The sequence below is a fragment of the Phocoena sinus genome, chromosome 1 (genome assembly GCF_008692025.1).
Source record: "Phocoena sinus isolate mPhoSin1 chromosome 1, mPhoSin1.pri, whole genome shotgun sequence".
NCBI classification, from domain to species: Eukaryota; Metazoa; Chordata; class Mammalia; order Artiodactyla; family Phocoenidae; genus Phocoena; species Phocoena sinus.
Window position 1 is genome coordinate 130,816,986 of NC_045763.1, and position 25,255 is coordinate 130,842,240.

A 25,255-nucleotide genomic window follows, 5' to 3' on the forward strand; every position below is an offset into this window, starting at 1 on the left:
GGGTCAAGTTAGCTATTTGCTATATTATAAATAATGTTGGGTGTGTCTTCTCTCTGCTTTGTTAACATTCTGTACTTACGGCTATCGTAGAACTTACCGTACAGGTTGTAATTGTCCGTTTACTTATTTTCCTCCCCTACTAGACTGTGACATCCTTGAGAAAATAAGTGTAATAGCAGTTTGCTTTCTACATTATTTATGGAGTTAATAAGAGAAGATTGAACGCTTTGAACTCCCCAATGAAACACTTAATATTTGCAATAGTTGCTTGTGGTGCTAATAATATCTATCTAATTTCTGACATGTTATTCATAATAGACCTTGCTTGTCTCTGTAGGAAACCTTATGTGCTTTAATGAAATATAATTTTGGAAATGACTAATACAGCTTGATAGAAAAAAATTACTCAGTTTTAGTGCTGGAAGAATCCTTAGAGTTCATGTATTGTTACCTCTCCCATTTTCTAGAAGAGGAAGCAGAGGCCCAAGGGGGTTAGGTGCTTTCTCTAGGGTCGCACTGTTGGTTGGTGGCAGGATTTTTTATTTATAACCCAGGAAAAAAGCAGTGCATCAAAGATCATCAAAATAAGGTGATGTGTGTTCCCATTTGAGGAAAACCTAAATTTCCTTTTGCATTGGAGTTTAAGATAGGACATTATATTAGGAAAATTGTACCCATTTTGCTACTTACCTGTGAGTGCTTGACAAACAATATAAAACTTTAAATTTTCAAAACGAGCAAAAGAAAGGTAAGGAGGGTGCATACTAAACTCGTAGTATTGGTTCCAAAGGGTCTGAGATTAGAGAGAGAAAGGAGAAATTATTTTTTCCCTATACACTTTGGTATTCATTAGCTTTTTACAATGAGTATAGATAATAGTTTTGTAACTTAAAAACCATAATATAGAAAATAGTATTTTAAAACCCATGAGAGGTGCAAGCTGAAGCAAAGAATAGGGAATGTGAGAGAAGTCTTCTGTCCTCTTTGACCCGACTTCTTTTTTTTTTTTTTTTTGCGGTACGCGGGCCTTGCACCGCCGTGGCCTCTCTCATTGCGGAGCACAGGCTCCGGACGCGCAGGCCCAGCGGCCATGGCCCACGGGCCCAGCCGCTCCGCGGCACGCGGGATCCTCCCGGACTGGGGCACGAAACCACGTCCCCCGCATCGGCAGGCAGACTCCCAACCACTGCGCCACCAGGGAAGCCCTGACCCGACTTTTAAGTTGAGGGAACTAAATTTTATATCTGAAAAAGAATTAGCTCTTTTATTCTTATAAGGAATTTAAGGCAAACTTAGAAGAAATAGTACAATAAAGTGCATGATTAATTAGCATTTAATTTGTATAGACAGTGTTTATTATAGGAGTTCATAGCAGTTTAAAGGAATCATATTAAAATTATGAATATTAGATTATAATAATTTCTATTTTAGTAAGTTATATTTTGTTCACTGGTACAATAATATGTTTGGAATTTCCTCAGAACTTACTGACTTTATCTTTGTTATATACTTGATCTTTTTGGATGCCTTGAGCAAGGTATCCTCAAGTATTCACAGGAAGTATTATATATATGTTTTTACTATTTACTAAGCTCATATTTGGACAGGACTAATCTCTTGTCTTGTTTATGGGAAAAAAAAGCCATGCTACTAGAAAACTAAACCTTTGAAAAACAAGGATCAGATTAAGTATTGACTGCTCAGCTGCCGCTATTTTGAAACTTAAAAAATGGTATATTTAATTTGTTTATAGTCTTGTATAAAATGCTCCATAGCATACTTTTAAATTTTGGAAAGCTACAGTATAAACACTGTTTTCTAGTAAGTGTGGGTATGCATTGTTGGCAGAGAGAGGCACACTGTGGACAGATCACATTGTCTCTCGAGTACAAGACCTACTTAATAGCCACATAAATTTGAGTAAAATAACTTTTCTGGACTTTACGTTTCTTACCTATAAAGAAGAAATAACAATAATATCCTAACAAATATTAAAAAATGTTCGAATTAGCTGAATTTTAGAGTTTATGAAAATCCTTTACAAACAAAGTGGTAGTGTTGATGGGATTCCTAAAGCTTCCAAAGTAGTTAATAGTATACAGTATGTTGGGTAATATCTTCACTAATATAATAGCATTTTTAGTAATGAATTTCATATAATTTTTTTTTTTTTTTCAAACTGAGGATATAGTATTTCAAACTGAAGATATAGGCTACTCAGTGAACATGACTGTTGAGGGCCAGGGTGACTTTCTATTAATCTGGCTTGATGCAAAGAGAGAGTACAGTGTCTTATTCTAATTTTTAAAAAAATTTTCTTTCTTTTAATTTAACTAGGTTAGTTGATCTTGACCAATATGTTTGGAGTAACTCTAAAGCAAATACAATCTCATTTTTACCCAGAAACTAATTTATATGTCACTACTGTATTTTGTTTCAGTTAACAATTTATGGCTATTTTTTATCACAGTTTCTGATCATTGGTAATCTTTTACATGCAAAAATAAAGATCTGGGAATTTAGGTAACTTATTTCTATGTGATTTTATTATGTATCTTAATGAATTCTTATTTATGATGTTTCTCTAAAAAATGAAAGCTATTTGTCAGTACAGAGCTGAGATTGTATCGTTACTATTGAGGCTTTTGCTCACTGGGCTTCTATATATTCTTGATACCTTATTTCTCCTTTTTTTTCCCTCCCCAATATTTTCAGATGTTTTGGAATGTTATTAAGCCCAGGTCGAAACGTGAAGAACAGTGACATGCATTTACTGGATATGGTAATGAAAATCTTAAGCACTGTAACCAAGTATAGATGATAGTTATTTTATATTTTTAAAGTATTTTCTATTTTGAAATTTTGTCATTTTGTCAAAATTGTTTCTAACTTTCAGCTATCAATTACTATGATAGTAGTAATTTAATTTGGAACCCCAAACTTAAAATTACTTACGAGGGAGAGATTTAGGAAAACTTTCATAAAAAAAAGCATATGCAAGTGGGAAACAAATAAAAAGATAATGTAATGAAAATATGTATCTATTCATCTGTTTGGCTTCTTAGGAATGTGTCTCTTCTTTGAGCCAAAATAGCAAATACATGATTATAACAGGCACAATGTTATAAGTGAATATGGTGCCTTTCATTTTTTTAATACAATGTTATTAATTTGAGTACCGTGATGGATGCTTTTGTTTTCTTTAAAGCGTTTCCCTTTCTGAATTTTTCCTTCTTGATTACCTTTCATTAGCAAAGTATATTTACTTTAGGAGTGGTACTTATTTAAGGAATGCCCTTGAAGGTTAATATGTATTTAAGAGTTGGTATTTGATGTAAAAATAGCAAGCCATCTTAACTTTTAAACAGAAATACCTGCTAATATTGCAGTTAATGAAAACATTTACTCTGTGGTTTAGAAATGTTATAGGAAATAATTATCTTAGTATAAGTATAAAGTTTTTTACTTAACTGAGATTTTTTTAGGTAGCACTACATGTTTTCTTCCTTTCAGCTGTATTTTGCAAATGTCAGTTAAATACCACAAATTATATCAACTTTTTCTTTGAGTTATTTCATGGTAACATCACATGGATTTTCTACTGGTAGTAGAATGGTTTATTCAGCCTTTTTGAGGACCTAATTTTGTGCCAGGTATTGTGTGAAGTGCTGGTGTTATAGACATGGTAAAACAGTTCTTACCATCTGTGGGTTCATAATCTTGTGATGGAAATAGATCTTTTAAGTATGTAATGACAGCAGTGAGTTAAGTGCTCTCATAGAGTTGGTACAATGAGCCACAGAAATACAGAGGAAGCACTGCATGGGTAGGTAAGGTAAGGACAACCAGTTACTTTAAATGTGAAAATGAATTAGGTATTGGTTCATCTCTCTTCCCTCTCTCTTTACAGCATATCAGTTATGCAAGTGGTTTTACTTAAGGCAGGACATAGCATTTTGGAGCCCTGAAAATTCCGTGAGGAGGTAGTTTCAGGGACATTAAACACTTATAAGCTCCTAGATCCTAATTAGAATGATTTTTCAGAGTTTAAAAGATTAAGGTGAATCACTGGCAAAGATTTTTCTGTGAAACCTAAGTTTAGATTATAGAGTTAAAGACCTGGCATGAACTTCTGAACCCCTTAGTCTTAGTGTCTTGCTTGTGGTGCAGCCCTCCACCTTTAAGAGTCCATATTGATATCAAAGGACTTGTCAGCACTGAAGCTCCTGGAAAGAGCGGTGGGCTTACCTGTGCCACAAATAGTTCGCCAAGTTGGAGGGTTTATATGTACAATTATGAGCAGTTGTGATTTGTTATTACCAGTGCTATTAATCTTCATGCTATCTTTAATACACGGTTATTGAGCTTTAGCTAGATTACATCTAATAAAAAGGAACTTGTTACCTTATAATGAAGACTATGGGACAGTTCTGGTTATTACAGGTTATACCTTTGTAATCACCTGAAATCATATTCCTTGTAACTTTGCCTAATTAGTCTTAGTTCTGCCCTTTAGAGCCAGATGTTAATACTTTTTCTTCTATGACATCCAAATACGTGTACACTTTGAAAACAAATTTCACCTTGCACTTTATTCTGACAAACTTTAAAAGTGTTTAATTATATTTAATTTCAGAATTTGTGAGACTTTTCTATTTGACTTGAATAATTTTTAAGTAATGCTGACTTTCTTCCCTGAATGCTAAATAAGCCAGATGAACTGAGACTTTTCTATAAATTTATAAATTTTGTTTAATATAAAATCTACATGAAAGAGAAAGTTATACTTATAAATGAAATATATTTTTTAGTCAAATAGCCAAATTACTTATATATATATCATACATAGTCTGTAAATAAAATCATATATAAATAAAATTAGTTAGGTTTTTTTGTGGGTACAGATGACAGACTCTCAATTTTCTCCCAGTAGTGAGTGAGAATAGTTTGGTGAAGATACTTGTAGTAGGAATAAGGAAATGAGAATTTTTGATTCATAGCCATTGATACCTAGGAAAAGCCTAACAGGAATGTACCAAAAAGCTGAAAACTAGGTAGAGTCAGTTTTCATGGAACTGGAGCACAACTTAAAGTCCTATACAGCAGAAACTAACACAACATTGTAAAGCAATTATACTCCAGTAAAGATGTTAAAAAAAAAATCAAGTCACAGAAGACTAAAAACAATGTAATACCATTTTTAGAAAAACTCAGAAGCAGGTAAAATAAAATAATATTAAAAAAAAAAAAGTCCTAGAGACGCCACAGCAAGTTTGTGGATCTTCACAATTAACTATTTATTGACATTAGGCTAGTAGCTGGACTCACAGAAATAAAATTTACATTGTAATCCAATATACTTGTAATCTTTGTGTATAAAAAAAGCTAAAGTAAAATTTTTATGAAACAGTTCTTAACCCTTACATGTGTGATGAAATCTGCAATTTTTTTTCCTCTACTTGACTAAAAAGTCTGGTCACAATCCACTAAATTGATTATATGATCCACAAATGGGTCACAAACTGCTGTTTGGAAATCATTAGCCTGTCAGCTCCATAAAGTCAGGACCATTTTTGTTTTGTTTTCCTTGCTGGATACTCACAGGTATAGAGCATGACTCACAGTGGGCTCATATTTGTTTAATGAATAGATGGATTAGCATGAACTTACATTTTTAATTTTTATTTTTTTGTGTTATCTCCTCCTTCTGATGCCATCTGTGTGCTTTACCCTGCTGTCTGCCTACTTGACCTCATAGCTTCAGCTTACTCATAACTTGACAGTAGTTCATTCATGGCTTAGTATGAATTAGCATGATTCTTCAGCATATGTTTCCATTGCAAAGTGTCATATTCTCATTATATTTCCCAGTTTATTTTCTTAAGAAGAGGGCATCTGGTGGTTCCAGCCTGGCCTAGTTTGGGCAGAGGCTTTTGTCGTCCAGATGTCCTTTACCTGATGTCCCTGATCTTGTCAGCCTTCCTGGGGGAGCCAGGGCATGCAGAGGAGTCAGGAAAGAAGTCTAGAGCAAAGATTGTGATAGTATCTTCATAAGGGGATGGGAGCAAGCCAGGCTATGTAATAGAAATGTCTAGTTCAGTATCAAAAATGACTTGATAAAGAGAAACTTCTATTGAGGGCTTTTGATGTGTAAGACAGTATTATTGTGGTTGTATGTTGTGAGGACTAAAAAGAAATAAAAATATGCTTAATTTGGTTGGGCTGTTTTGGTTACAAGAAACAAAGATTCACTTAGAGCACCTTAAAGGCAAAAGAGGTTGTTGATCTTCATGAAATTGTACCTAAACCTGCAAAGTGGTCTCTATCTGGTCTCTTCCTGTCTGCCTCTCCTGCCATGGGCTTACTCTTTCTGTGAGACTCTTTACTGCTGCCCCTGTTCTCTCAACCTCTGGTGCTGCGCCCCCCCTTCTGTCTTTCTGCACCTTCTTCTCTCTCCCTCTCCCTGCCTCCCTTCTTTCCTTCTCTTCCCTCTTTCTCCCTCTCCTCCCCTTCTCCCTCCTTGCCCTTTTCTCTCCCTCCCTGCTTCTTCTCTGCCCTTCTCTTTCCTCCCCTTCAACTTGCCTCCTTTGTATCTGCCTTTGTTTTTTGACTACAGGATTAATTATTTTTAAGGATTTTTTCGGTGTTTGTTTTCTCCATTTCTCTCTTATCACTTAGCAGTTTCCTAGTACTCTGCTGTTCTTTATATATTTTCCCCTACATTAAATTCTGTTATAACTTCGTTTTGTACGTGGCCTGACATCACCTGACTTCTTATCAAAACCTTTCAGCCCCACTGCTAACTGCCCACTTTCCTTGGTATTTGTTAATTGAAAGAAAGAACTTGACTGGTCTAGCTCATTTTTTTGGACTCAAGCATAGCACGAGCTCTTGTCCAGAAATGGACTGGACTTTTTTGGGTCAGGTGCTCATTCTTGTTCTGAACGTCTAATTAGACAGTAGAGAGAGAGGATAAGCACATGGAAGGGAGTGAGGGAGAGAGAGAAAGATATGAATATATAAATGTGTTGGAGGTACTGAGTGGCTTTCCTTTACATGGCCCTGAGTGTATTTCACCTCTGGAATTCAGGGTCCCTGCACTTAAGCTATACAATCTGATTAGTGAAATGTCACTAGTACACTAGAAAAATGTACATAGTAATTGCCAAATGACTACAGTAATTTCATGGGGATTCAGAGAAGCATCTGTGTGGGGGAAATATTGAAAAAAAAGTTTTTTCTCTTTTATTTTTAGTCTGACCCTTTTCGTACTCTCCATTTATAATATAAGGAAATCGGTACAGAAAATTGAAAGTACTGTGGATAATACTCTTTTGCACGTGCACATATTTGTATGCGTGTGCTGTTCTCCCACGGGACAACCTCTAAGCTCCCTCACACTACACACACACACACACACACACACACACACACACAAACACAAACTATGTGTTGCCTTGCTTTCAAGGCCACATATAGTTGTGGAGTTGCTGCTTTAGCGAGAGTCAAGAGCTGGCTTGGTAAAAGTCTTAAGGAGTGGAGGAAATGAAGAGGAAGAGGAGAAGGAGAGAACAGAAGGAGAATAAGTATGAGGGTAGAGGGAGATAGTTAATTACCTTGAGTGCTGATTACAAACCAGTATTAGTCTCCTAATATTGATTTATGATTGTTAGAAAGTGTACCTATATCTGGCATATAGGCAATAAAAGTATTAACTTTAAAGGTATTCATTGTGATAAAGTACATTAATATTTTAAGAATATATTAAAAATTAGAACATTAGAAGAAAAATCCTAACCTATTTTCCTGTGATTAGCTATTAATTCAGTTTAACTATCTTCAGTGAGATCCGTAATACAGTTTTAATAGAAACTTCCTATATCCTGTATGTGTAGGTATGTGAGATTTTGACAACCAGCCTAAGATAAAGTTAAATATAACTTCATACCAGTATTATGTTTTTGTGAGTCAGCATGTAAGGGCATACCTCCTTTTATCCAAGAGTATGTGTCTCTAAATAGAAACTCTGGAGAAAGCTGTAGGAGAATTTAATATTTAAAGAAATGCTTCTGTGGGATGAAAAAAATTTACAAAGAAAATAAGTCCCCTGTTTGTGAATTCAAATTTTAATAAATTGGATTGCTTAAAGTAAGGTATAATTTAAAATGATGATTTTTTGATGTATATATTCTCAGTGATTCCTGTTTGAACTTTTATAGGAATCCATGGGAAAGAGCTATGATGGGAGAGCTTATGTTATCACCGGCATGTGGAACCCCAATGCACCAATATTTCTGGCACTTAATGAAGAAACCCCAAAAGGTGAATTTTCTTAAAAAATTCCTTATTATTTACTTTAAAATTTACATTATGGACAATATTGTTTTGCCATGTTTAAAAAAAATTCTGGTGCTCATTTTAAATGCAATTATTCTTGTTTTCATGCTTTATACATCTATGGGGAAAACCTCCACTATTCAAAACAAAGCCCCCCGATGATATGTGCATTAATTTTATTACATTATGTTAAGAAAGTATTTGGGCTTCGTGTTTCATATGTCATTATAGAGTTGATTTATTTAAGGGGGAAATGATGGAAGAATATGAAAGAAATGATGAAGCAAATTCTGGAAGTTTTGCATCTCTGATAACTATATTTTAACTTTTTTTCTCTATATTACAGATTACTTATATCTTTTCATTTACTATTATTCATTCCAGTCTTTTGACCTTCGGGAACTTAGTAATGTATATTTAGGATTTCATTTGTGGCAAATACTTTTTTCCAAGTTGTTTACCTTTTCATTTTGTTTAATATGTTAGTGTTGAACAGAATTTATAGATGGTAAGTAGGCTCATTTGTCATTTTTCCCATTGTATTTATTTTTATTCCTACTTTATCCAGATATCTGTTAATTGCCCATGTGGTTTTTTTTTTTTCCCCTCCACCATCTTTCTTTAAACTAAAATTTAGTTTTATCTCATGAGTTATAATCTTCTACTAAATGCTTTACTATGATTCAACCAATAATTTATATTGAGAAAATAATGGATCAGCTTGTTTGATCTTTAGTTTTATATTATTTACTTTTTACCCACAATAGACTTTTGGTTAAAGACGGGAGCATTAGTGAATACTGATATGGAAATATAATATATTAATGAAGAACATTAAATGATAATTATTTTTGAATTTCCTTAATAAAAATATTTACCAGTTCCATAAATTGCATGCATTTGATCACACATCAAACTATTTCAAACTGAGGGCTAAAAGAGAGAAAAATAATGATGATTATGTAAAATTTAGCTTTTCATATATTAGGAACAAATAATTTTTACACCACAGTTTGTTATTTCTGGATACAGGCTTGTGAATACCAGTCTGTAAACTTCTTCCTTATAATCATTCAGAAAATCAATGTGAAAATGGAAAAAATAAGCCAGTTGATAATTTTGAAGTAAAATATAGAAATTTCAAATAATAACTTATAAAAGCACTTCTTACCTGTTCTTAATGTAACACATAGTTCAGTTTCACTTTGTATTTTAATACCTATTTGGTCCTCAATTAAAAATAATATATTTCAGGGACTTCCCTGGTGGTCCAGTGGTTAAGGCTCTGCCTTCCAATGCAGGGGTTGCAGGTTCGATCCCTGGTTGGGGAACTAAGATCCCACATGTCGTGCAGTGTGGCCCAAAAATAATAATAATAGTAAAAAAATAAAAAAGAATTATGTATTTAAAAAAATACATATTTTAAAATTTATTTGTTCAATGAAAAGAAACTACATAGTACTATATTACAATAATATTCTAATGCAAAAGATAATGTGTTTTAAATTTAAAATCATTTCATATGCCACACAAAAATGTTGACCTAATTTCTTACATTTTTAAATGGTGTTCTTGAAATTATACATTACTCAGAGGAGTCATGAATCAAAACTACAAAAATTGAAGCCCTGAGAGATGAAATGTCTTGGATCTTTTCACTACATCAAGTTGTATATTGTATTCTGTGTTTTGTTATTTTCCCTAACCCCTCTACTTTATTCCCCTGAGACTTTATAAGGTCCTTAGGTCAAGTACAATGTCTAGAGAATCCTAATTCCTCTTGAATTGGCAGATAGAATGCTTGTATTTAGTACGAATGTAATACATTTTTTGTTGAGTTTAATGATATTAATAGGAGTGTAGTTGATGAGTATAAATGTTGTATAATGGTTAAAAAGACAGTATTGAAGGTTTCTTCTAATGGTGGGCTTGGTTATTTGAACTTTCCTTTAACTGAGAACTGAAAATGGTAGACAATATAAATTTAAAAAATATTTTAAAAACAATGAAGAGGGGTTTCCCTGGTGGCGCAGTGGTTGAGAGTCTGCCTGCCGATGCAGGGGACACGGGTTCGTGTCCCGGTCCAGGAGGATCCCACATGCCGTGGAGCGGCTGGACCCGTGAGCCATGGCCGCTGAGCCTGCGTGTCCGGAGCCTGTGTTCCGCAACGGGAGAGACCGCAACAGTGAGAGGCCTGCGTACTGCAAAAAAAAAAAAAATAATAATAATAATGAAGAAGTGACAAAATGATATGGAATAAACAAACCACAGTTTCAAAAATCCCAATGAATTTCAAGCAGGGTAAATAGGATAAAATGAAATCCATATTTCAGCCTATTATAGCGAAACTGAAGAAAAGGAATAGACACTGGTCTAGAAAGTCTAGATTCAAATTAGAGGAAGTCTATGGTGAAGAAAACATTTTAAATAGTAACTGAAATTTTGACTGGTAACAGTATACTGTTGTCTAAAAGCACTTGCCAGGACTCTGATATATATTTTATGTATATAAAATATATATACATACTATAAATATGTAGTGTGTATAATATACTCTCTATATGTAGAGAGAGTATATATGTGTATGTGTACTCTATATGTTATATATATAGAGAGTATATATAGCGTATTTTATATGTTATATATAGAGTATATATATATGAAAGTTACACATTAGAGCTTTGGTCAATGATTTTCCTGATGGTTAATATGTATTATGGACAATGAGGGTACTGACAAATCTCTGGGGACTTCTCTTAAAGCATACAACATTGAAATATTAATAACATTTTCCCAAACAAATTTAACATAATGAAGGTTGAGCATCTCTTCTGATTTGACAGTCCTTCCCATGCAACTCATCAAACAGACCTAATAATTTCTAGTATCTCTTTTTATAAAATGAAAGGGCAGATCTTTGTGACTTTCCAGGTTTTTTTTTTAAACCTAAAAGATAGTGTAAAAGACATTCTGAAATTTCTATTTTATTTATTTTTTTATATTAAGGGCCTGATTTTGAGAAGGAGAAATTAAAGTTGTCAGAGGAGATTTGGACATTTGATTAAGGTGGGATCAGGAGTGTTGAGAAACATACTTGGGAAACTTGGTTACCTATTTAATCTAAGCGACAATAAAACATTTAAAATTAAACATAGCAGGTAACAGGAGTATAAAGAACCTTAATCCAGGCTTCCCTGGTGGCGCAGTGGTTGAGGGTCCGCCTGCCGATGCAGGTGACACGGGTTCGTGTCCTGGTCTGGGAAGATCCCACATGCTGCGGAGTGGCTAGACCTGTGAGCCATGGCCGCGGAGCCTGCGCGTCCGGAGCCTGTGCTCTGCAACGGGAGAGGCCGCTACAGTGAGAGGCCCACATACCGCAAAAAAAAAAAAAAAAAAAAAAAAAGAACCTTAATCCTTTAACTTTGTTTTCTTAAGTAATAATAAAGCTGGCATAAAACACAGAAAATTTCTACTGCAGATAAACGAGTGTACATGACCGTGGCGGTGGATATGGTAGTCACGGAGGTGGTGGAGCCTGTCCGCTTTCTCCTGGAGACAGTAGTACGCGTGTACCCTGCAAACGAGCGATTTTGGTATTTCAGCAGAAAGACTTTCACGGAGACTTTCTTCATGAGGTTGAAACAGGTAGGACCTTTTTGTTCTTCTCACATAATACATTTTTCCCACCATTTTTTCTTTAATGCCAACATAATTTCTTAAATAACAATAAAAAGCAATAGAATTCCTCAGATAATCAAATGATATTTAGAGTCAACTAGCAGAGTATTTGAAAAATCCATGTGTCAATTGAAAAAAAACAACTAGTAATAATTATGTAGAAATTTGTTTTAGAAACCTGTAATGTGTACTTGTAAAGTATCAACATACTTAATAGAAATAACGAATCTATATCTAAAACAGCTTTTCTTCCTTTTATATACAATTACATAAAACCAAAAAGAAAGGGCACAGAAACATCATATCTTTATAAATAATAGTAAAAACATTATGAAGTAATACATGACTAATTTTTATAGTTATTTCTACCTATATAATATTATGTGAAGGTGTTGTTTGACTTATTAGTAAGGTTATAAAATTATTTTAATATTAAATGAACAAAATTAGGGTTTCTGTGAAGTTCTTAAATTAGGCAGTATTAATAGGTAAAATACACTTTTTGTTATGTAATGAAGGAAGAAGGTAACAGTGAAAAATAATTTGAATTCTAGTAGTGTCCATTTTATGAAATCAGAGTAAAATATTCTATTTGAGTGATGTAAATCCTTTTCATCCTGTTTAGTGCTCCCTCTCTCCCAAGTTTAAAAAATGCTTGTTGCTTCATATACTGTAATATGCAAAATGTAATGTGGTAAAAGCAAGCATCAGTTCAGTGAACAAATATAGAAGCCACTTAACCATTTTCATATTAAAAAAAACTTGTCATTGCTCAGTTAGGCTTCATATATTAGATGCTTTGAAATTGTTGTGGTTTTCGTCTTGCATAAAATTATTAGAGCTGTGGTTTGACACAGCTTTTATTACTGTGTAGACTGTTTTTTTTCTTTTAGTTTTTGTAGCATATTCTGATGAATATAATATGAACAATATTTAAAATTTTAGTGTACTGAGCATATTTTCATGTTTTATTCTGAGATATTTTTCTCCCTTCTTTCTTTCTTTTCTTTTCTTTTTTTTTTTGGTAGCTTAATTGTTAATGACTGTCAAAGAATTCGTTTGTCATTTTGAGCCAAAGGATTATTCAGAGTTGCATAAGAGTGAATAAAGGAGCTGTATACAAAGTGGTTGTCATCATTCTAGTGACAGTTAATAAATTATTATGCTGTGAATTTTTCTTCCTTGAGACTTGATAAAAAGTTAGCTTCCCCCCTCCCGCCCTGCCCCCCCAAATTAGCTTCATATATATATAGATAGATAGATATAGATATATATAATATATATATGGCAAGATAAACAAGAGTACTGGAATTTATATATTTATATAAATTTCAAGAATATATATATTAGAGTGGATTTTTATTATTAAATGTTATTTTCATATTTTTAAAACTACTGATGTTGAGTGACTGAGTGGTAAGTACCATGAGATAAGAATTTCTTAGTACTAAAACATTAAAAATACTGTTTGAGGCCATTTCATGTGAAATAAAAAGATTAAATTAGATTCACTTGTAATATTCAGCTCCAATAAATGTGAGACTGATTTAAATGAATATCAGATAAGAACATGGTTTCTAACTTTAGTGGTATAATTTAATCTCTTTAGTAGATATTGTGTTAGTCTGTTTATTATTATTTTTATTTCTTCTTGAGTCATTTTTGGTGATTTGTGTCTTTCAAGGAATCTTCAGTTTAATCAAGGATATTTAATTTATTGCTTAAAATATTACCTTTTTATTTTTAATGTTTGTAGGATCTGTAGGATCTGCTTTTATTTCTGATATTGGTAATTTATATATTCTCTCTTGTTTTTTGTTTTATCAGCCTAGCTAGAGGTCTATTAATTTTACTGATTTTATTCCCCCCCCCAGAGAAACAGATTTTGGGTTCATTGATTTCCCTATTGTTTTTCTGTTTTATCTTCTGTTGATTCCTTTTGCTTTCTTTTTTATTTCCTTTTTTTTTTCTGCTTTGGATTTAACTTGTTTTTCTAGTTTCTTCATATGAAGATTATATCACTGATTTTTTAAAAACTTTTTTTCCTAATATCTTTTAATTTTTAAGGTTATAACTTTCCCTCTAACTTCTCAGAGTTGTTAAAAGAAAACTCTGTTTCCTTTACTACTATTCATACCACTTCATTTCTGACACCAGATGGGTGAGTGTTTTTCCTATAGCAATTAATTCTCCAATTGGACACCAATTGGATGGCCTACGATACAATTATGACACTACCTGGAGTAGGCACAGACCCCACAGGTTAAGGGCTCAGTTCCACAAGACTGTGCCCCTCCTCCTTACTTCAGACACCAGTTGCAGGTCCAGGTTGTCACCTGTGTTTCTGACCAACCAGCTATAACTTGGAGGTTCCCACAACCTCCTCCTCAGGTTTGATAATTTGCTAGAATGACTCACAGACTCAGGAAAACAGTTTACTTAGTAGATTACCAGTTTATTATAAAAGGATACAGCTCTAGAACAGCCAGCTAGAAGAGGTGCACAGGGCAAGGTATGGGGGAAGGTGTATGGAGTTTCCACGCCCTGTACAGGCTCGCCACCCTCTCAGTACCTCCATGTGTTCACCAACCCAGAAGTTCTCTGAACACCTAAGTTAGGGTTTTTTATGCATGCTTCATTCTGTAGGCACAATTGAGTAAATCACTGGCTATTAGTGATTAACTCAAGTACCAGCTCCTTTCGCTTCCCTGGAGGTTGGGGGAGTGGGGCTGAAAGTTCCAGCCTTCTATCATGTGATTGATTCCTTTAGCATCCATCTCTCCCCCACCCCCCATACCCTCAGGGGCTTTCCAAAAGTCACCTCTAACAAAATTTAAGTGCGGTTGAAAGAAACTCATTAGGAATAACAAAAGATGCTCCTTTTACCTTTATTACTCTGGAACTATTTCAGAAATGGGATAAAAACGAAATATTACAACAAAAGATGTTTCTTTCACCTTTATTGCTATGGCACTGTTTCAGAAGCCAGGATGAATACCAAAATATATATTTCTTATTATATCACAGTATCACAGTTGTCATGATGAATAAATATGAATTCATGTAAGGCCCTTTAGGACAGTGCTTGTCACCTGGTACATGTTCAGTAAATGTTAGCTATTATTGTTTTTATTAATGTTAATTAATACTTGTTTGTCTTCTATCTAGTCTCTGTTCTTTTTGGGTAGAATCCTTTGTTTCTTAAGCCTAAAATAAATGAATGAATAAATGAACCAATAAATGAATAACTAACTCTGGTAGAAAGGTCAGGATTTTGGAGTGTGGTAAGGCAGAGGAGGGCATTTTAGTCAGAGACAAGAGTTGAGTCAGGTCGTAGAACTCTGATGTAACATGATATGTTCAAGATCTGTAGGAAATTAGATATTGCCGAAGCATCAGTGGGCATGGTGGGTAATTATTCCGAATAGGTAGGTCATTACCATGCTTAGTCCTTTATCCTCAGGTTGGGAGAATTTTAAGCTGTGAATGACACTATATTTATAATTGGGAAAGGTCACGCTGACAGTAGTGAAAAAGATACTGCTATTGCAGGCAAATAAATATGAAGTAAGAAGGCTGTTGTGGCCAAGATGAGAAATGATGGCGTGAAGAAAGGCTGTGGCAGTGGGGATAGTAGAAAAGATGAATTTGAGAGGCCTTAGGGAAGTAAGAATCAAGATCTGGTGTTTGATGTGACGTGAGGTTGAGGGAAAACAAGGGGTCTAGGATTACTTTCAGGTGACTGGGTGCTTGTTGATCCTTTTGATTGAGACGTTACGGAGTCCAAGCTTTCTCCCCTCGCTGCAGTGAATCGGGGACGAGGTGTTGAGGCAAGGAATACGACTTTATTCAGAAAGCCGGCAGATGGAGAAGATGCCAGGCTAGTGTCTCTGATAAACCATCTTATCGGGGTTTGGATGCCAGCTTCTTTTATAGCACAGAGAGGGGGAGGAGATGAGTAAGTAAAGTCAAAAGGCCATAAGTTTTGCAAATACCCTGTGGAATGGCCAGCCTCCGTGAGGGGATGTGTTAATTTCTTCTTCTTTCTTGAGACATCCACAGGTGGGTGGGGTGAGGTTGTCTCCCTTTGAACTGAACAGAGGCACTTTAGTTTAACATTCAGGCAGAGGGGTAGGGTTCCCTGAGTCAGGCCATTATGTATGATTATAATAACAAAAACAACAAAAAGCAAAGGTTAAAGTCAAAGAAACAGATCGAACCTGGAGTCCCATTTAGCTTTTCCCTGTTACAGAAATAGACTTTCAAGGAGAAATGTTTCGAGACTCATGAGGAAAGCTAGCGGAGTTTCAGATATGCTGAATTTCACATTTCTGTGGAACTTTTAGGTTTAGTAAGCAGTTGGATATTTGTATCCTAAGCTTGGGAAATAAAGATTTTAAAAGTGGTTAAAGCTTGAGAATTGTGACTAGGCGTAGGTGGCCAAGTGTTGAATGGGGAGACATTGAAGATTGGTATAGGAAGAGGATTGAGCCAAGTGAATGTAGAGGATTAGCACAGATCTAGGGGTAAAATCACAAGAGCACGAGGCCAGGAATGGCGAGGGAGGAAATTGTTTCCTGCAGGAGAGAATGCCTTAAGCATCAGGTACTTCAGGAAGGTTAGCTAAGGATTTGATTGGTAAATAAGAGACAAAGATCTTAGACTGTAAAACTTGGACAATTTCAGAGGAGTAGTGGGGCGGAAGTTAGACTGCAGTTGATTGAGGCTTGAATGGGAGACAAAATGTCATAATTCACCTCTGCAACTGGGAACAAAAGAGAAGCTGGGTACAAATCCAAAGTATTAGGGTACACTTTATTTTATATACAACTTTTATATACAAAGTTAGAATTTTAGAAAATTCAGTCTCTCCTTCTATTTTTCCTGGGTTTGGAAGTCAAACCCTCTGCTAGTGATTTTGCTGAATGAATACCCATCAAAATATGGAGTCAAGTGCTGAAAACCTTTTGTTGCCAACATTTAGAGGAATGGCATAGCAGATATTTTGAAAGTGAACTAATTTCTTTCTTCAGAAATAGTATAGTTAAGAAAGTATGTACAAACTGGCAACTAGTAGATAAAAAAGTTCTGGAGGTCTAATGCACAGCTTAGTGATTGTAGTCAGCAGTCTAGTGTGCCCTTTTTCCACGGGTTTCTCAAGGGTTGATTCAGTCAACCATTAATCAGTCTGTGGATCAGTCCATGGATCAGTTCCTGGTTGGTTGAATCTGTGGATGCAGAACCTGCAGATACATAGGGCCAACCATACTATGTCATTTTATATAAGGGACACAAGCATCCATAGATTTTTGTGTCCATGGAGGAGTCCTGAATCCAATCTTTCCATAGATACCAAGGAATGACTGTACTGTATTATAAATTTTAAAGTTGCTAATAGACTAGATCATAATTGTTCTCACCACAAAAAAGAAATGATAATGATGTGACATGATAGACGTGTTAGCTAATGCTACAGTGGTAATCGTATTGCAGTATATAAATGTATCAACACGTTGTATACTTTACACAATGTTATATGTCAGTTATATCTCAATAAAAAAGAAATTATGCATCACTTGATATTTTCTTTTTTAAAAAAATTGATTAATTCATGGGAGGACTTTCAAAACAGCTGAAAGCAAAATTAGAATTTTGGAAGGTTCTGCTGCTTCAAATTTTATGTGCTTATTAATTATTATTCTGTCATTTCAAAGTGATTTTTAAAATGACAGTTTTGAAGTACCCCAAAATGAATTCATATTGAAGATACTCATAACTTTAAACTATAGTGACATAACCTGTTGCTACACTAATAAATTGCCTAAGAAGTAATTTGATGAATTATTATTTCTTCCTTTTCCTGTTACTGAAAATAAATGCTGTGAGTCCCATCATAAGATGTTTATTGGCAGGATTCTTTGATAGGAAAGTTATAACCTTTGTAGTAGTGTTTTTGTTTTGTTTTGTTTTATAATTTTTAAAATCATAGAATAATTTTATATTCTTCTGGTTGTATTTTGCCTAAAGAACGATAAGACATTTAGGTGTTACCGCTTACTTTCAGATTTGCTTTGTATTGTACTATAGGGTGTATCTTACTATGAGACTACATCAAAGGAAATAAAATTGAATAAAGCAGTATTTCATTCTGGGTACTGAAATGAGAATAGGTCAGTTATTATAGGCCTTCATTGAAAACTTGAGGAGTTATTAGTTGATTGAAAAGAATTTATTCTGGAAAATTAGTATTTAAAGATTTGAAATTGTAAGCCAGAAAGGAGAGAATCCTTACGTACATAAACTCTTTTGCAATGCATTTAAAAAGTAATATGCCAGTTGTTAAGAAAAGCAAGATGGCAAGGACAGTGACTTGGGATCCTTTCATTAAGTATTAGCTTTCCTTTCCCTTGTCTTTCATTTGTGGAGTTTAAGAAATTACACATTACTACATTACCAAGGCCACATTACCAAGTGGCCTATTAGTGAGGAATAAATGATCCTCATATCTAAAGACTTTTAGTGTGTTGAAGATTTAATAAATAAAACAAAAGGCTTATCTCCTGGAGTAAAATATGACAAGGAAGAGCTACTTGGGTATGATGGGGAAGTAGCAACCTAATTGATATTTAATAATGAAATTTTGCTTATTTCATAGTCAGATATACTTACTTTAGGTCCAGATAATATTCTTGTACTTAAGACTATGGTGTTACTCTTAAAATACTACTTGTTTGAAATTTTGAAATGAAATTATTTTCTATGGACAGAGGTACCTGCTTTTGTTCACAGTAATGGTGTGCAACATTTTTAGCTGTGTTGTTCTTCATAAAAGTATTTTCTACTTTTTGCTTGTGCCAAAATGTAGTAAAAATTGATAACAGCAGTTATGTTAGGCATAAAAGAGTAGAAGCGTATGGAGATGGGAGCTTGGAAAATGCAGCACTTAACTTCATTGAACTCAGTGATCTTTTATTTTATAAATTAGGCATTTATGAATACTATAGAGTTTCAAGAAAAATAGGAGCAGATTTAGCTGCTTAGATGAAGTTAGTGTAAAATAGAGTTCAGTTGTCAAGGGGTCAGCTGAATCAGCAGCATTGAAAACATGTAGGGGGTGGTTCTTGAATTCTTGCTTAATTTGGGGATGTGTGATAAACTACAAAGAACAATTCGAGGCAATTATAGAGAAAAAACAGTGTTATGAAAAAAGAAATGCTTATATAATATTCATTTTAAAGATACTCTTAAGAAATGTTGTTTACGTTAGATTAGTTTAGGAAATCCAGAACATTTTGAGGCCAGCACAACATGTTTTAATGTAGATTGACATTTCTTCAGATACAAAGCACATGTTGTAGAATTAGTAGGGTTTAAATAATTTCTATTAGCATATCTGATTATCATGATGAACAAATTTTCTGAAAAAAATGTGTTGCTGCTTATTATGGAGATTTTTAAACTCTAATAATAATAACAAATTAAGTTATGTTTAGTTATTGGAGCATCTGACCTAAAAAGACATAGTGAAATTTACATTTGATTGAGAAGGAATCACCTATTCCAGTGTAGATACATAGTGTATGTGGGTTAATAGTATTCCTGAATTTTTTTTTCATGTCTAAAATTCTATGCCATTTGAATTAGTGAATTATAAAAAGTTTTTAGCACAAATAATTCCATGACTGTTGTAGTCAAGTTAATTCAAAGTTAATTTATAATATCTATTGTAGTGGCACAGCAAAGATAAGATATTTAAAATACAACCTTATCCCCAAAGGAACTTTGTGTCATCTCCTATTAATAAGGAAATATATAAAAATTACCATTTTACAAGGAGGGCTATGATAAATACTAGGTGAAAATAATGTACAGAATGCTGTGGGGTTTAGAAAAAGGAGGGACAATAGTAGTAGAATGACACAAAGTTATGGTTAAAAGGAGTTCCTTTGAGGGTATATGTGAGTCATTTTCTGTGATCACAGCAGAGAGGGAATATTGTAGGGGTGGAAAAAATTTCCCTTCTTCCCTTTTAGATTCTTTGGCTTGTCTAATATTTAAATAAATATAAGACAGATTAACAGCAGGAAAATTTAATTATGTACATATGGGAGCACCATAAAGATATGAAGACACAAAAGGTTGCTGGTAATTGAAACTTACATACCATCCTGAGCCAAAGAAAGGGGAGGGATCGATCTATGGATACAAAGGGGAGGAAGGCCATTCACAGGAAGGGAGAGGAGATGTTTGGAAAACAAAGGTTGCCCTGCTGTACAGGTAAGTTTCTTAGGTAAGAAGCTATCTCTGGTAACAGCTCTCTTCCTTTGCTCTGTAAATTTAGGCAAGTGAGGGAGAGGTAAAAGAGCTTTCCTGAATCTGCTAGGTTTTGATTGTCTTTAGCTCAAAATAGTAATCCTTATGCTTGTCACTGAACTCATGTTTGGCTGCCCGCCGGCTCGAAAGCCAAGCTCGAAAGCCAATACTCGCTCGAAAGCCAATACTCGTTTAGAAAGGAAAGGTTGCTTTATTCAGGAGGCCGGCATCCTGGGGAGAAGGCAGACTCATGTCCAAGAACCAACTCCTAAGATTCTGCTTGACCATGAAAGTTTTTTAAATGGAGAAAGGGGAAGTTAATCACATTTAATCATTTGGGGAGGGGATCAGAGTCTGTATTATCTTCCACTGTGTCCAGACTTTCTTCTGATTGGTTGGTGGTGAGGTAACAGGCTGGTGTTCCAGGAATCTGGTGCTCTACCTGGGTGGGGGGCCATAGTTCCTGCTGAAGAACTCAAAGATATGTTGTTATGTATATTCCTTGAGGAGGAACCACGTCTCTGTCCCATGCTGCACTGTTGTTTCTTGACTGTTCCTCATTTGTTTCTGCATTCCCACGCTTCCCTAATTAGTAACTGTTTGAATCTTCCCTTTGGTACTCAGGGAAGATCTCGGAGGCTGAATGAAGCTTATTTCCTACAAACAAGAAATGGGGAACATGGAAAGGATTTGTACCCTGGAGCAGCGGTCCCCAACCTTTTTGGCACCCAGGACTGGTTTCGTGGAAGAGTTTTTCCCCCGGACCGGGGTGGGGGGTGGGGGGATGGTTCAGGCGGTAATGAAAACGATGGGGAGTGATGGGTAGCGGCAGAGGGAGCTTCGCTCACTCACCCATTGCTCACCTTCTGCTGTGCGGCCCAGCTCCTGACAGGCTGTGGACTAGTACGGGGATTGCAGACCCCTGCCCTAGAGGGCCCCACAGGGTCCTGCTTGGTTTCATGCTAATGTGGCATATTTTGGGGTGACAAATTCTGCTCCCCTGCAGTATATTTTAGCATGTAAGATACTGTCTGTGCTATCACTTTGTAGACTGTAAAGTGACACAAAAGGGTAACCCCAAATATTAATGATTTGATTCTGATAGTAAGCATGAGGCTAGTTCCCCATTCTGTCATTTGGTAGTTGTGTCCATGAGCTTCAGCTTCTTCATATGTAAAATGGAGGTAAACATAATACCTACCATGTAGCGTTGTTTGCTCATTTACTTATTAATTAAATCAATATTTATTAAGTGCCTGCTCTGACAGATTACTATTATAGGCGTTGGGGATATAGTGGTAAATGCTGCAGATGAAGTCCCTGCTTCATGAAGCTTACGTTCTATGTATGGAGGATCCATGGAGGGGACAGACGGGCAGGCAAACAAATGGCAAGATAGCAGATAGTAACAGAGTGCTATGATGACTTGGTGGATATTGAGTGGTCAAGGAAGGCCTCTGTAAGAAAGTGATATTTAAATGTCTAAGGTCTGAGTGACAAGAGGGGACTTACCAAATGAAGATCTGGGGAAAAAGACCTTTCAAGGGATGAGCTTGGGTTGTTGCCAGGATTGAATGCTTGCTATCCTTATTGTTATTAACATAATTATTTGCCCAGAAAGATTTCTAGAAGAGCACTAGAATAGGATGTGGAAGCCACTTTTGCTTCTTAGTTATTCTTCGTATTGTACCACAGGTTAGACTATCTCATGCCTCAAAGTGTTATATCATTTAACAGCACAAAACAGTACCAGAAGTAACACTTCCATAGCACTTACTATGTACTGAGCACTGTTCCAAGTACTTTACCTGTTTTTTGGTTTTTTTTTTTTTTGCATCTGCTAGGAATAAAATTTACCTTCAGAAAAGAGAAGTCTCATGAAACAGGCGAGAAGGGTGTTAGGGTGGAAGAAATTTTCCTCTACTCTTTTAGGTTCTTCTGGCTGGCCTAAGAATTACATTGACATGAGATAGATTAACAGGAGAAAATCAAACAAAAGTTTAGTAACATGTATACATAGTAGAGACCCAGGAAAACTGAGTAATTCTCCAAAATGGCTGAAGCTCTTCCTTCAATACCATCTTCAGTTGAAGACAAAAGAGGATGTTGGGGGTAGTGTTTTGGAACTTCAGAGGGAAAAAAGGCAGTTCACATGGAGATGGAAAAGAAAATATTTGGTAAATAGATGTTTGCTGGGCCATGCAGAGACAATGGGACACAGAATGGACTGTGATCTCTAGGCCCTGCTGAGTTTACCCCATCACACCTAGCCCATATCCTTTGCAGACATCTCTTATTGCAGCTCTATTCCAGGAACAGGCCTTCTATCTAAATTTAAGCAGTTAGGGGGAAGGTCAAAGATTTTTCCTGAGTCTTTTTGGCCTTGATTTGTTCCATCTCTAAATAATTTACATGCGAAAGAGACATTTTGGGGTGGCAAATTTTGCTCCCCTACAAGGGGAAGTTATAGAGAAATGAGAGGCAGAGTTGTAATGTCCAAGAGACCTAAAGTAAGACTGGAGGTCAAGTGTTAAGGGGGAGGAAAAGCTCCTCTCTTGACAAGTCTGTTCTCCAAAGCCTATCATCCTGTTTTGTGTTTTCAGTCAAGAGATAGTTTAGAGGGAGGAGGCTTGTCTGAAGAAAAGGGTAGGTTTTAGGGAATGACAAAAGGTCATCACAGTCTTATCTGCTCTCAGAAGCTCCTGTGGCTTGGCCCTTAATAGCGGAAAGTGAGCCACCTCTTCTTTCCTCTCTAGGAGAGCATGAGCCAGGCTGGAAGTAGAAGTAGCTGCCCTTTCTTAGATCTTTTTCCTAGCACAGGCCTCATTTAGGCTTTTTATGGGCTCTGGGCTAAATATAGGTTTAATGTTAAAATAACTTTTTTTTTTTATCCTCCTCTCAAATCTCTTCTTTGCTTTCAGGTGCCTTAACATTCCTTTCAGTTGGAGGCAAAGTCTTTTATCAGTTATTAGAGTTAAAAAGCATAAAAGGAAAATTCCCTTTTGAAGATGCATGTTGATTTGAACCTATTTAAATCGAAGTATAATCAGTTGGGATGGATAAATTGGGAATTTGGGATTAGCAGATACACACTACTGTATAAATTAGATAAAAACAAGAACCTACTGTATAGCACAGGGAACTATATTCAATATCTTGTAATAACATATAATGGAAAGAAATCTGGAAAAGAATATACACACACACACACACGCATATAAAACTGAATCACTTTGCTGTATACCTGAAACATTGTAAATCAACTATACTTCAATTGAAAAATAAAAAAGTATAATCAGTAAATTACCAAGAGTAACTATGTGAGTTGAAGGATGTTACTGTGGTAGTTATTTTGCAATATATATTGATATAGTGTATCAGGTCATTATGCTGTACACCTTAAACTTGGTGCATTTTTTCTAAGTTGTCCAATTAATATGCATAGGGCCATTTGCAGTATTAATTTATTATCCATTTGATGTCATGGGGTCTGTAGTGATATCCACTCTTTTGTTCCTGGTATCGGTAATTTGTATCTTCTTTCTTTTTTGCTTTGGGAATTTAGCTAGAGGTTTATCCATTCATTGGTCTTTGTAAAGAACTACGTTTTGGTTTCATTAATTTTTAATTTTTTCTGTCCCTGGTTTTATTGATTTGTGCTGTTACCTTTATTTTCTCACTTCTGCTAGTTTTAGATTATTTTGCACTTCTTTTCCTAGTTTCTTAAGGTGGAAGTTTAGGTTATTGATTTTTGGATGTCTCACTTGAAATACTTATAAGCATTTATAGCTCTAAATCTCCCTATGTACACTGTTTAGATGTATCCCACTAATTTTGATTTATTGTATTTTCATTTTTGTTCAGTTCAAAATATTTTCTAATTTGAGCCTTCCTCTTTGGCTTAGATCCATGGAGTATTTAGAAGTGTGTTATTTTATTCCCAAGTATTTGGGGATTTTTCAGATGTATTTCTGTTGTTGATTTCCAGTTTACTTGTATCACGGTCACTAAACATATTATTTCACGTTTAAAAATTTTCTTAAAGTTTGTTTTATAATCCAGGAAATGGTTTGTTTTGGTGAATGTTCCATTTGCATTTGAAAAGAATGTGTACTCTGCTGTTATTTGGTGGAGTGGTATATAAATATCAGATCCCGCTGTTGATGGTGTTCAGTTCTTCTATAACATTGCTGAATTTTTGTAAACTTCTTTTCATTACTGTGAGAGGAATGTTGACGTCTCCAATTATAAATGTGAATTGGTCCCTCTCCTTTCATTTCTTTGAATTTTTTGCTTCATATATTTGAAAGCCTCTTGTTAGGTGCATACACTTACAAGATTCTTATGTGTTCTTGTTGAATTGATCCTTTCAACATGGTGCAGTGTCCTTCTTTATACGCAGTGATTTTTTTTTTTTCTTGCTTGGTAGTCTGCTTTGTCTTTTATTAATATAGTCTCTTCAGCTTTCTTTTGATTAGTGTTTTTGTGGTATGTCTTTAAGCTCATTTTACCTTCAACTTGCCTATGTCACTACATTTAAAGTGGGTTTTTTTGTAGACAGAAAATAGTTGTCTTTTTTTAAACATAATCTGAGAATTTTGTTTTTTAATTGTTTAGGCAGTTTATATTTAACATAAATATTGATATGTTTAAATTTAAGTTTACTATTTTATTATTTGTTTCCTACTTGTTTTTATTTTACATTTCTTTATTTCTCCTTTGCTGTCATCTTTTGGATTATTTGAACAGTTAGTATTTCATTTTTATTATATTTCTTTATATAATTATTTTAATGGTTGCTCTAGGGATTGAGGTCTTTGTTTCTTAAATATAGCAGAAATGCTATAAAAATTTGGTTGGTTTAAACCTAACCATTTAACTTTCCACGGCTGTCTTCTTCTTTTTTTTTCTATGTTTAATGTAGTAG

At 34.9% G+C, this 25,255-nt stretch overlaps 1 protein-coding gene across 8 annotated transcripts in view; it reads left to right on the plus strand.

Annotated features, from left to right (window-relative positions):
• Positions 1-25,255, plus strand: part of RABGAP1L (RAB GTPase activating protein 1 like) — a 705,589-nt gene that overhangs the window by 113,784 nt on the left and 566,550 nt on the right. For 7 of the 8 annotated variants that reach the window (XR_004351208.1, XR_004351209.1, XR_004351206.1 and 4 more), the window contains 3 exons: positions 2,716-2,782; positions 8,220-8,322; positions 11,816-11,982. Coding sequence is in view for 4 of the 8 variants with exons in the window: in XM_032641784.1 (XP_032497675.1) it covers positions 2,716-2,782; positions 8,220-8,322; positions 11,816-11,982 (337 nt within the window). In the remaining 4 variants the exon portion in view is untranslated. The remainder of the gene's footprint in view (positions 1-2,715; positions 2,783-8,219; positions 8,323-11,815; positions 11,983-25,255) is intronic. The other variant, XM_032641811.1, reaches the window with a different exon arrangement.